This window comes from Frankliniella occidentalis, unplaced genomic scaffold (genome assembly GCF_000697945.3).
Source record: "Frankliniella occidentalis isolate FOCC.00 unplaced genomic scaffold, Focc_3.1 Scaffold209, whole genome shotgun sequence".
Classification (NCBI taxonomy): Eukaryota; Metazoa; Arthropoda; class Insecta; order Thysanoptera; family Thripidae; genus Frankliniella; species Frankliniella occidentalis.
This window is the reverse complement of record NW_026267335.1, coordinates 486,192-499,195: the sequence shown is the minus strand read 5'-3', so window position 1 is coordinate 499,195 and position 13,004 is coordinate 486,192. Positions and strand designations below refer to the sequence as shown.

Below are 13,004 nucleotides of genomic sequence, written 5' to 3'. Positions count from 1 at the left end.
TTTCACTTAAGTTTGGTTTCTACTGGGGTGAAAATAAAAATCACTGGGGGACAAATTACCTCCTGATGCAACAGCATATTTTTCTCCAACCAAGCAATCTTTCAATTCGGTATTGTTGCCAACTTCCACACCGTCACACAAAATGCAATTGTTCAAAACACATCTAAAATAGAAGATTGGATTAATGCACAATCCAGGTTACAAAATTTGTATGCCAGTAAGAGAGAGTGAATACTGTAAAACATACCCTTCATTGATTTTAACATTATTCATGATAACGCAATTTGCAATTCGTGTTTTACTTAGTACTGTACAACTACTACCAATGGAAGAACTACGAAACGATGTTTTCTCAGCCAAATGTGACATTTCTCCAACCATGGTTGAGTCATCAACTTGAGTAGACTTTACTTCAGAGGCTTGGTGCAAGCGGATTAGAGGATGCGCACCAGTTACTTTCTCCCATATTTGTATTACCTGAACAGAAATAGCACTGTAATATATTTCATCATTTCAACTCAAATGAATTCAGAAAAACTTCTTACTTGTCTATTGATACAAGCATAAGCTTGAAGTGTATTCACTCTCATTCCAAATGAACTGCTGTCAGCAATATGAGCATAACAGCGTATTTTGTCATCTTGAAAAGTGCCTTTCATATCACCCCAATGATCATTAAATATAGATTTTGGTAATACTTTGCTAACTATGTTACTCTCTTCAGCAAACTGATAAATATCTGCAAACAAATTTTATCAGAGGTTTACAAGTCAATGCATACATGTTGCATACAATATAGTACATTTGTGTTCATTACTATAATTGTTTCTACCTTTCTTAATAGTCCCACTGACTACTGAAACATCTTCAATAATTTGAGCTGGCTTGGAGGATTGCTTTCTCACAATGTACGGAAGGAGCTCTCCCTTCAAAGTGCTTAAAGACCTGTACAGGAGTATTCATAATTTTTAACCAGCATCCAATATAAAGGTACAATGAGTCACAGTGTCACATAGTCATTCACCTCTCATGGTCAAGAAACTTGCAAACCCATTTTCGGAGAACATAAATGTGAGAGTCCATCAATCTACTAAACAATTGGAGATGAGGATGCTTCCGAAGTAACCCTCGCGATAGTGGCAAAGTTTCATCAAAATCAGAAACTGATGCTAGCAGCACAAGCCGTGAAGTATCAGGATTAATCCCCACCAGATCTCGTTCTAATGAAGAAGAAACAACACAGAAATTATCAGACCGTATTGTAAGGAAATTAAGAGGTTTCTCAAACAAAATGTTTCATACCAGGCTTATGCTTTGATTTAGGGCCAGGAGTAGGAAGAGCATCAGCAGGTGAAACTTCAGTGGGCTTTAGAAACAGCATGGTTACTGCAGCTTCATTTTTACGGAAGAGTTCAAGAGCAGGATATAATGAAGCATCAGATACTAAGTCGCAACTGACAACAACAACATCTGCCTTAATCTTTTCACTGATAAAGTGCAAAGAATCAGCTGTGCCCCAATCATCTTTCCCAGGTGGTAAGGCTACAATGTCTAATCGCATTGTAAGGTTGCACTTTTCTAATGCTGCTTGAACTTCACTTTTAGCTGTATCAGCAACTACCAAAATGGCATCTATTGAAAAAGAGACAACATAATATAGTTTAAAAAAACAATGTCTGTAACACTATGATAAAACTCATTTTCAAAACAATCACCATGAAATCCCTCTCTTTCCAGCATTCTCAGGGGGTACCAAACCATAGGCATATTGGCTATTGGTAGAAGACATTTGGGCCGACCTGCTGTGATCTCAGTCATCCGAGAACCTTTGCCAGCAGCTAAAACAACGGCTTGGAATTCCCCTGGCACCATTTTGGATTCTGAAATAATATTGAATGTTTAAGTAATAAATTATTTTTTTCCCATCTGTTACAGTTTGCTGGGCAAGTAAAGTCTTAAAAAAATCAGACAAACAGTTTTGAGTCCTATGAATCCCTTACAAAAATAATGAAATTTGTGTATCGAAAACAAAAAATATGTGCGTTGGAAACACAAAACACACAAAGTAATGATTTTAACTGGTCCAGCACCAAATACCATAACCTACAAAAGAATTCTTCAGTAAAAAATAATTGTAGGGCTTTCGTCACTCACGAAACAACTAGGAAACATCAAAACTAAATTATTCTGTATATGCAGTGCTCTTAAAAATTGGCGTTAGCTTAAGCATACGCCCAAAATTTCACATGAGATTCACTTACTGTTACAATTTTAGGCACATGTGTTTACATCTACAACTCGACCGACGAATCATTCGATAGCAGGAATCGACTGTCTTGCTTTGCCCTCTGCGGATCACATCCGAGGAGCTGTGTTTGGTTCATTTCTCTCTCTCCCACTCATGAGAAAGAGCATGCAGCAGACAAGGATCGAATCAAAAAGCAGGGTCATGGTTGGTTATGCGGAGACATTGCTCAGACTGTCTTCTGCTACGACGAAGGAAGACACGACAAAGGCTCACTGTTAGGCCATATCTAGTTCCCTTCAACGATGGAAGAATTATAGTTTCATTGCGTGTTCTTAGGAGGCATACGGAATTCTGCAGCGACAAGCGAGTAGAAGTAAGTGCCATTGCTCAAGCTGTCCTTGCTTGTCGTGACTTCAGGTGAAGCGCAGTAGCAAGGAGCATTTGCGTTTAGGCTGCTGCGTGGGTCCTTTGTTATGTTTGGGTTTTGAGTACAATGTTTGCGACAGAACAATGTGATACGTCGGATTCATCGCCTAACGATTTGAACGGATTGATTCGCTCAGTCTTTTTCTGATTTTTATTCTAGAAGGACTAAACATTTGCATGCAGCCAGCCAAACATATTGAGATACTCAAATGAATGGACCACTGTGGTTCATCAGCGAACTTTGATTGAATTTATTTTTAAAAGATTTGAAAAATAGTGACAGTTTAATTATTTCTTTCATAATTTGAGCTAGTGCTCTTCTTTAGTTACAGTGACTTTCTTGGAGTGACAATGGTCTTTAAAAAACAAACACAGAATAAAACATGTTTATTAGATGGTAGAAAATGTAATATCAGAAAACCAGGGTTTATTATAACAGGGTTAGATAGGTGTACATCATGAAAAACATATAATTACTCCGAGTTTTACTTTGTCTGTTTTGCTTATTGTCTAATTATAGTCAATGTGTTACTTTGGCTTAGGTCCAACATGAACGCAAGCAAAGAAACTCATGACTTGAGCAGCACTTCTGCGGAGGGAGGGGAAGGGAGTGACCAAAGCATGTCTGACAGTTGGACTGTACTTGACTCAAGTCATTTCAAAGATGGTATGCTGCATATTTGGATGTTCAATACTTATTTTCACTTTTTACACGTCATGTTCAGAGTTTTGAACAAGTGTATTATTTTACAGATGGTGACTTGAGTGATGCTGAATCTGTTGAAGTTTTGGCAACTGATGAGCCTGCTTTAACAGATGATACCTGTTCAGAGGGAATGTTTTTTGGACCAACATCTAGTGGGGTTCCAAGTACTTCATCTGTAGATTCTAGCAAGTCTATTTTTGAAGAAACTAAAGTCAATGAAATTGATTCAACACCGGAAGAACCAAACGTCACTCCAGCAGAAGAGGTTAATGATGAATCGAACTCCAATGCCACTGAGAAGCCTTCCAATAATACTATTCCTCCAAGAAAACAATACTTTTTTAATGGTGCTCCTATTGAAATTATCGGTGAATCGTTTAGCACCATTTTGTTGGAGCTTGCCATCTATTCACTAATCATTGACCTTTTTATTTTGACCTATTTTGGATTCTCATCAGTGACTGGAATTTTTGGTAAGTTGTCACGTCCTAATTTGCTTGGTGTCAGATTGAATTCCATTTTTTTCTTGGTTACAAATTCTTTTCCTTCATCAGATAAACCAGGCTCTTCCCTTGTTAAGATGTCCCCATCTCATCTGCAGTATGAGATGGATCCTCTTGCTTTACAGCTGAGCCATGTTCTGGCAGGTTAGTACTAAACAAACTTAACATGTCATAAAAATCTACCCATGTTTTTCTTTTATCCTGATAAATTTGTTTTACTGTAAACAGAATGGAAGAAAAATCCGCAGGAGGACCATTCCCTTGACCGTCATTTGTTGAAAACCCTACTTCTATATTATGGTGGAAGCAGTGAGCTTTCTGCCACTCTGCATTCTTTAACAGCTAAAGTTCAGAAGCATAATGGATTTATTCGACATGTGGGTAAAGATTGGCAAATGAATGGACATCGTAATCACTTGATTGTATCAGGACATCTTGCCCATTCAGTGGCATGTATTCTTGGGAAGCAAGACAATGATAAGTCACTCCCAGAAGATTTATTTATGACAGTAAATAGTACTAGTGAAATAATCAACCCTGATTTTTCTCCTGAACCCAGCTTTTGGCTCAATGACTGGCATTTACCGCAGTATTTCAAGGCAAATGATACATATTACCGTGTTGAAAGCAAACCAGTTTTACCTCCAATGAGAAACTTGTTCTTAAATCTTGGATCAGCCAAGTGGAATCAATATTTCTGGCAACTGTATCATCATGACATTGAGGGAAAGAAAATAAAAGAAGATAGAGAGGTGTTTCAGGCTCAGGGAGACAAAGTTACAGAAAATGAGTTGGAAAGTGAGGAAACTGAGAGGTCCCCTCTTGATCTATTGTCTAGTGGAGACTTGATAACTCTTGAAGAATCATCAGGAAATGTTGAAAATCTACATGAAAACATTGGAGAACAAATTGAAGTCTTCCCTCGTTTTTTAATCAATGAAGATTTCGAGGAGATTGCTGATGAAGTCGAAGAGAAGGAGCAGATAGATAACTGGGGAGGAAACTACTTTGAAGTTCTTGATGGTGAAGAATACTTAGGGGCCAATGGGCCTTACCAGACTAGATATGTCTGCTTGGATGATAGCTGCAGACCATACAAAGCAGTGAAGGGTGACGAAGTTCACAAGGCTGAGAGTAAAGGAAAATTAAGTAGGCTGTTTGAGGAATTAGCCTTAGACCAACCTAAAATTGATCAAGTATCTGAATGGTCCAATGAAAATCCTTCACAAGTTGATGATCATGTTCATGTCTCTAATTATGATTGGCTGGAAGATAATTCTTTTCGTGATGAGGATCATGTATCTAATTATGATTGGCCTGAAGAGAATTCTTTTCGTGATGAGAATCCTGTTTCCAATGAGTGGCTGGACAAAAATACTTTTGAGGAATCTAACCCTGAACTCTATGATGTACAGCCAGCCCATCAGAAGAAAAGTAAAATAGTTGAACTTTTTGAGGAGTTGTCATCAGATGAACTGAAGGGTGAGAATATATTTGCAGGTCGGTATATAGAAAGTTCTCAAGAATTTTTCAACCTATTTGATGACAAAGTTCCAAATAAGGCTGTTTTAGAGAGCAAAGCATTCAAAGATTCTCAAAATGAGGACTTTGTGAACTTATTTGGTGACATAGTTCCAAATGCAGCTGTAGTAGAGAAAAACACGTTTGAAAATCCTAAGAAAGGAAAATTGGCTATGCTGTTTGAGGAATTAGCTTTGGAAGAGTCCTTAGAACAGAAACAGAAAGATGGCCTGATTGCTGAGTCTCCTACAAAAGAAAAGAAATCTAAATTGAAGCGCAGATACAAATTGCACAAGCATGATACTGAGAGTGCTAAAGGCAAAGGTAAGCAGAAGAAAAAAGAAAAGGGTAAAACACTTTTTGAAAATGGAAATTCTATGGGTAAGAAAAAGATGAAGAAACGCAATAGTATGAAAAAAGAGATGAAAGTTGAAGAATCTGAACTGAATAACTACTCAAATGTCAATGATAAGTTGTATGTTGGGGGACGAAAATCTTTTGAAGGAAGAAGTGAAGATTGGAACACTCGCATGGCTGAAGGAAGAGAAAAGTTACGGGCTTTAAGCGAGAAAGAGGATGATCAGAGCTGGCTGTTTGAACGAGCGAGAGCTCGCCGAGACTTGCGGGAAGAGACCTTTGTTCAGTGATTATTAATGCTATTTATCTATTGTCCATTTCTTCAGAAGGGGAACCAGAGAATGATTTATAAATGCTGTAGGAAAGCTTATGAGTCTGCTTGCTGAATATGAGATTGTCTCTGAAAACTTGGTTTGTGTGAATCAACTTTTCACTGATTCATTTAGTTTTTTTTTGTTTTTTTGTTTTTATTTTTTAATTTATGGTTTTTCCTCACTTAGTTGTGGAAAGCCTGGGTATCGCTCTCTTCATCTCTCTCATGGTAATACATTTAGTCATTCATTGTCTTGTGATTATATCTTGTTTTGTGATTTTTTTGTATCTAAATCTAGTTTTTTGTGGTTTCTTTGACCATTGTTTCTTTTAGCATAAATAAGTAGGCTATTTTCTGTGACAAGAATAAGTTGTGAGCTATCTTCATTTTAATTTTGTTCTTGACATATTTTCTTGGTTTTCTAAACCATGTAGGAGGTTTGCTCTCTGAATCAGATTTTGGGCTATTTTGGTTTGAATATATGACAGGACCTTAAAAGTATGTATTCATAATTCTTGGTTTCCTTTACTTGTCTAAAAGAAGGGGGGGAGAAATCGGTTACCTTCTTACTAACTCAGAGACTTAATCTAAGGAGATTAATCAATGTATGCATCTAAACCAAAGTATACTTGTACATCAGGAAAAATGTGACCATGAGAGTGTAAACAGTTAATCACAATAGCTGTTTGCAACACTTGTGCTACCAGTTTTCCGTTTTAAAATGCCTGTGTATTTGATGTTTCCTACTGTTGACGCATAGTCCTCCTGTGTTTAGTTTTGTGATCATTGGATATTATCCATGTACCTGTTTGTGATAAGTTACTTAAATCTGTGTGGACTTGTGGGCTTATCTATGTTTTGATGGTATTGTATGGGTTAATCCATTTTTGCAGGTACTGATATAGATTTATATATACGTAATGCAAACCTGCTTGCATTCTTTGTAAATACCTAGCGTTGTACTGCCTTTGCATTGTCACAGTTTTTACTAGAAAGGGACACTTGTCACCTTCTTTCACTCTGACAGGCAAAGCACATACATAATATTTTATTTTAAAATCTGCCTCTAAATTTGACATGTCAGCCGTGGAAATATTCTTGTCTTATTGTTAGAAATTAATGTGTAATTTAGTGGTTGGAATTTATCTCACATTTTAGTTGATACTCATTCACTGAGGTAGAGGTAGAGGCCTGGTCTGATCTGTCAGTGTTGTCTTTGTGTTTTTGTTTATATCTACTTTGATGAAAAATCTTGATGATTTTTTTTCTCCGGTGTTTCATTTTTTTGTACGTAGTGGGTTACATTAATTTGTTCCAACATTAATCTCATGTGTGGCATTGTTATGCTCACTATCCCTAAAGCTAAGGAGTGCCAAGTTACATTAGAAGCACAATTTTTATGACTATACGTCATAAATGTGCCATTACTGAAGTTTAGATTGTACAAAAGTAATACCTTGGTATATGTTATTGTATGACCTTTCCCCTCAACTCTCCATTATACTTATCATGTCATAGTTTATTATCGGTATACTAGGCATGTTAAAATGTTATATCAAAACCCTCCCACCTTCAAGTATTTCATGTAGAACATACTGTAGTATTTATCATTTAACTCTTTATATAGTAATCCATGCCAGAGAAAATATGGCTGTCTATTGTGTGAGTCTACTAACTAATTGGGTATCAAAGCACGCAAATGAAATGTGTTCTTCCTTTAATTTGCCACTGCAATGTAATCTGGTGTTTTGTAGCACTCACAATTGAAACTTAAATTTTTAAATTCTATCTGCATTTTATTTTTCTTCGCCAAAAGATGCTCTATTTGGACCAAACGTTTTTGTCTAACGATTTCGCCATATGGCATGTTGCATGTTGACCAATGAAGCAAACATCCAATGAATAGCAGTTTTTGACCATGTTCAAGACAGGTATGATTTTTATAATAATGTCATGTTTCCCCTTTCTGTTGCCTTTAGAAAGAAACACTCATCAAAATGTCATTTTTATAAAAGCCTGTTTTATTATATAATATAAATGCACTTTGTGTCTCTAGAAGTGTTTTAGTCCCTCCATTTTATCTACTGATGGAAACCTTAGTGCATGTGTGTGTTTTTGTTTTGGTGTGTTTTGTGAGTAACAGTATTTTATTTCTTTTGAACCTTCTGTGAATCTACTTAAGATTTCTTTACCTGTTCTTCAGACTGCTCCTACTGCTAGTTTGAAAAAGGATGATTTCCTTGCATTCCATCAGCTTTCAAGTGATAGAAGAGTTCAGCTTATTTCTAAAATTAATAGAATCCTGTAGGTGAAAATATATTTGATAGGAACAGTTTGCGTAAATTATTGCAGTACCATCTCAAAGAAAAATCAATCTTAGAAGATACAACAAAATTTTTATGTATATGAATGTGGTATCAAATACTTCTTGTATGAGGTGTAGAAGATGATTGGATTATGGTAGCAAATAAGAGCTGCATTGTGAAACCATTTTTTTTTTTTTTTATTGTTTTACTCCAGAAGTCTACTTATGATCTGCACCAAGCTACATTATTATGCCTCAACACAGTAGTTTAACAGATCAAATTCAGCATGTAGTTTAGTATTTCATATTTGTTAGTTTCAAAATTGTAGCATAACAAAATGACACTCTTTAATATTAATTCCTGTGATTTCAAGGAAAAAGTTAAGCTTGTTTTGCTATCCTTTTCATAACTTTAAGTGTGTATTTGCAGGAAAATCATTCTTTTAGTTGACATGACTTTGCTAAAGGGAGCTTTGTGGTTTCCATGGTGTGTCTTAATGCATTTTAATTCTGTGAAAGTTTTGAAATTACTAACATGATAACGAATAAAATGTTTTCAATGTACCATCATTTGTTTAAATATTTTATGTGACAAGGTTCATTTGACCTCAGCTCAGCATAGCACCGATCTCTCCATTCTTCATGTTAAATTTACTCCTCAGTTTTTCCTGATTCAGAACCTGTAGGTTCTAGTTGATACATTTCAAAACTGCTAAAGCCTATGTTACTGTCATTTTATTATACATTTCTTAAGTACATGAATAGTAAAATAGTAAATCACTCAGGAATGGCAATAAAAATGCTGTAACAATTTATGAATGACCAAGAGTGGACTCCTATCACTGCAAGTGGTGAAATTTTAAGTCTCCCAGTGGAATTTTTTAGGACTATGTCTGAAATATCATGAAAATTTTCCTCTAAACAACTAAATTAATGGGAATGTAAGCCATGAATGTATTATGTAGATTAATATTAAGAGATGTAATATCTCATACATTTACATTTGATTAAGAGATGGTATAAAGATTAGAATGATAAGAAGACAAACATGAGTTTATCTTAAATCACAATAGGTCATATTTCATCAAAGCACAAAGCTTGCAACTGCAGCATCCAGTCCTGACATCAAGTCTCTTGTGTAAAATCAGTATTTTTCTGAATTTTTTGAAATAGGTAAACTAGCGCGATGCGAATCTTTTCCGCGGTCAGAGCGCTAGAGGAGTCTTAGGTTTGCTTTTCGAATTTTCTTTCGTGCCTGATTCCGAAAGGGAGAGAGATAGACGATCTCCTACAGGCTCACACTGCTTCTGCAGGAAACTCGCGGATCCCACCCTCGCCACGGCTACTACCCTACCAGGGGAGGCCCTCACCAGTTGAGTGTTCAGTACCCTGCCCTGCATAGGGGAGGCGAAGACCGTGCCAGAGTCGGTGGGCGATGGTCGCCTCAGGGATGGTCTAGCTCAAGGCGGGCGGCAGTGAGGCTGGTGCCGGTGTCACTGGGCTGTCACTGGGTACACGCCGGTGCCCGCTCACGACCGCCCGAGGACCACGCAGGCGAGCAGGACGGCGAGGACGGCGAGGGGCGCAGAGCCGACCGCTGCCCCGCACTTGGTGTGCTCCACGGGGTCCTGGTAGTAGACGGCGCGCTGCTTGACCGGCTGCGGTGCGCGGAAGTTCTTAAGCATGAACTCGGCCGACGATGAGGGGCCGGCCGAGTGCATGAGCAGCTGCTGGAACTCCTTGATCTGGTCGCGGGCCAGGGGCAGTGTGTCGCGGAACACGGTCCAGACGACGCCCTGGTCGCAGCCCGGCGTGGTGAGCGAGCCGGCGTAGCGCCACCAGCGCTCCGTGTCCGTGGGCAGCAGGCTGCCCGGGCTGAAGCGCGCCGCCAGCTGCGCCGTCCGGCCCGGCTCCGTCACGGCCCGCAGCCCGGACGTCACATGCTTCAGCTCGATGTTGGGCAGGTCCGACTTGTCCTGCTGCAGAGCACAGAGGCGCTTCGGTTAAGTTCAAGTCACGAATTATCATTTATTGCAGGAAAAATGTCCTCTCGTCATGTTTTTATTATTTTTTTTCCTCCTGGAAACTCACATTAGTTGTTATACATGTCTCTGTCCGCAACTCTCTTTCACTCACCCGGAACAGAACGGCGATCACAGCCAGGCTGTTGTTCTTGCCCAGAGCTTCCTGCAGGCTGGCGTAGTTGGCGTCGTAGTGCACCAGATGCAGCTCCAGCGCGAAGCGCTGCCCGTTCACCAGGTGCTCTGAGCCCCAGTGGAAGTGCATCTGCTCCAGCTTGTAGAGCTTGCGCAGGCCGCCGCCCGATATGTACACGGCGCACGTGTTCTGGGCCGTGAGCACCGCTGCAGACATCACGAAACGTACCACTTGAAAAAAAAAATATTGTACGCTGACTGCGATTTTTTGACTGTGTCCACAGTGGAAGTGGATCATCATGGACCTATGCCCCTCCCCGGGCTCCCTCTCCCATTGGGTCTCATCCTGCCCCTTGTGCCCCGCCCCGCCCTGGACCGCCCACCCGCCAGCCCGCCCGCCTCGCCCCGCCGCACGGCGTTGGCTTCGCGCTTCGCGCCATCAAATGCAATCATGCAATCATTCACTTCCAGCCTGAGGCCAGGACCACCAGGACCCAGGGAGAGACCGGGGCGGGTCTTGTCGAGGAGCAGAGGGCCCCGTTGAGCGACCGAAGGAAAACAAATGCACCCATCGGTGGTGCCACGGACAACACGTTGCTGCGGCAGTGAAATCTGCTTATGACCGGGCAGCATATGCTCTCGTAAAGTGTTCCGCCAAACGAGTTTATCCCCCGGGTAAACATTTTCGCGAAACTACCAACACCGCCGAGTTTACTGCGAAGATGTGGTATGTATGTGATGGGCTGACGGGTACTACCCGCCGACAGCGCTGTTCTGGTAGTAGAGTGGCGCAGAGAAACCATCTTGACGGCCAGCTCGACTTTGGTATGCCCCTTGAGGAGCTGCACACCCTGAGGCTTAGGGTGCAATGGTAACCCCCCCCCCCCTCCCTCCCGTGGTAAGCGTGCACCCGTGGCGTACCCGTGTGGCCATTGTTGGTGACGTTGTAGTTGACGAGGCTGTCGTAGTTGACGAACACGAGCGGCTCGTACGAGACCGGGGTCGTGACCCCCTTGTCTCCGTACAGGATGTCGATGGGACTCTGCTCCGTGCCGTTCCGGCAGAGCCCGGACCAACCGTTGCCTGCAAGGCCAGGAACACACACCATCATTACTTCAATCCCTACCACTCTGTCTTGTTGGCAAAAACCATTTGCAATTGATGGAATTTCTCTATTACCTTCATTATCAGGATACTTCCAGCTGCTGGCAGATCCAAATACAAAGACGGCTGTAACAGACAACAGAAAAGCGTCGGTGATTCAATTTCGTACCGATTTGAAATGCCTCACAACATAATTACCAGGCCCAGGCGACTGCCTGTAAACCAGCGGGCCTCTAAATGCCGTGACGTCACGGAGGCGCTGCAATATCTTGCCAACCTAAGCGTAGGGATATAGAGGGAAATTTCCCTAGTCGCTCATTATTTCGATTGGTAGAATCGGCCCTCGGCAGACCGTACTTTTGAAATTGCTAAGTGTGAAGCAAGTGTTGTGATTTAGAAATCAATTTCGTTTTGTAAAAACAATATAAAACAATTAAATAGCCAAATGCTTGTTCATAAAAATACATAAAGATTGGTCAGGTTAACAGCGGAATAAAATTCAAAGTTTAAACTATTTGTATTATATTTCAAAGAAACAATTCAATAGAGCAAAGACATAGTCATATTTTCAGTATAAATAATACAAAGTGGAAGAAAAAACAATTTATACTCTGCTCCTGTGGTAAACTGCTTTGTAGTCCACTGCTTTCATGCGTGCCCTCAGATGTGTGACTGATAGTGCATCAACCTGTTGAGAAGATCAAACCAACAATAATATTATTGGGTATTCTGGCTTTGGATATCAGCTTTGATTTATTCTTGCAAATTTAAAGCACCTCTGTAGTACAATCTAGATCTATACTCTGAAATGGACCACACAGAGCTACTGGAACGGATATTTAATTTTATTTACTAATAATGGAATACCCGCTCATAGGCATTGGGTATGACACATCTTTGAAAAATCACTGAACAACGGGTTTATATACCATGTTATAACATAAAACTGAACAATCATGAAACAATGACCTACTAAAGGCTCTATTGTCCCTATTAATGAATTAGTTATTGATTAGGTACATGACGCAGCAAAGGAAGTTATTGCTGTAAAGTTCCAGAGGATAACTCTGCGCACTGCTCCAAACACTAATGACACGTGAAAGTAAATGAATTTTCTGCGTTAATTCCTTGGGAAGCATCAGCTTAGGCACATCACTGTTGTATATTAAGAGAATTGTTTAAAATTTGAATAAGATTTGGATGACAGACCCTACATTTAACCTACCATGAACTCCTGTATCTTGCACGGAAAAGCCAATTTATCTTGAGGTGAGAGTGGGTCAAAGCACAGCGTCAGGTTTTGAATGCAGTGATATTAAGGGTTAATTTTTCAATTTTGAAAGGAAAATTGAAAACGAACTTGGT

General features: G+C 39.9%; 3 protein-coding genes across 3 annotated transcripts in view; 1 reads left to right on the top strand and 2 right to left on the bottom strand.

The window, feature by feature from the left end:
• Positions 1 to 59: 59 nt before the first annotated feature.
• On the bottom strand, positions 60 to 2,410 carry LOC113202467 (translation initiation factor eIF-2B subunit gamma; the record flags this gene model as incomplete). The annotated part of the gene is given in 8 exon segments (XM_052272507.1): positions 60 to 163; positions 248 to 477; positions 546 to 739; positions 833 to 945; positions 1,025 to 1,220; positions 1,303 to 1,632; positions 1,716 to 1,880; positions 2,262 to 2,410. Coding segments are annotated over 7 exon segments (1,324 nt in total), but the record flags the coding sequence as incomplete, so codon positions are not given.
• Positions 2,411 to 2,462: 52 nt separating this feature from the next.
• Positions 2,463 to 8,949, top strand: LOC113202452 (uncharacterized). Its single transcript, XM_026416687.2, has 5 exons — positions 2,463 to 2,621; positions 3,217 to 3,341; positions 3,428 to 3,853; positions 3,935 to 4,027; positions 4,112 to 8,949. Exons 2-5 carry the CDS (start codon positions 3,224 to 3,226, stop codon positions 6,049 to 6,051), a joined length of 2,577 nt encoding a protein of 858 aa, XP_026272472.1. The 5' UTR covers positions 2,463 to 2,621; positions 3,217 to 3,223; the 3' UTR covers positions 6,052 to 8,949.
• LOC113202487 (carbonic anhydrase 1-like) overlaps positions 8,565 to 13,004 on the bottom strand; it is a 10,251-nt gene continuing 5,811 nt past the window's right edge. The window contains exons 2-5 of the mRNA XM_026416739.2: positions 11,715 to 11,765; positions 11,457 to 11,618; positions 10,516 to 10,742; positions 8,565 to 10,358 (exon numbers count right to left, since the gene is read on the bottom strand). Coding sequence (XP_026272524.1) covers positions 9,909 to 10,358; positions 10,516 to 10,742; positions 11,457 to 11,618; positions 11,715 to 11,765 — 890 coding nt within the window. The 3' untranslated portion in view covers positions 8,565 to 9,908. The remainder of the gene's footprint in view (positions 10,359 to 10,515; positions 10,743 to 11,456; positions 11,619 to 11,714; positions 11,766 to 13,004) is intronic.

Excerpts from the sequence above, each read along its gene's own strand:
- LOC113202452 (XM_026416687.2), top strand. The coding sequence starts at position 3,224 with ATGAACGCAAGCAAAGAAACTCATGACTTGAGCAGCACTTCTGCGGAG. Across the intron at positions 3,342-3,427 it reads CTCAAGTCATTTCAAAGATG|ATGGTGACTTGAGTGATGCT; the intron begins GTATGCTGCATA and ends ATTATTTTACAG. Across the intron at positions 4,028-4,111 it reads GCTGAGCCATGTTCTGGCAG|AATGGAAGAAAAATCCGCAG; the intron begins GTTAGTACTAAA and ends TACTGTAAACAG.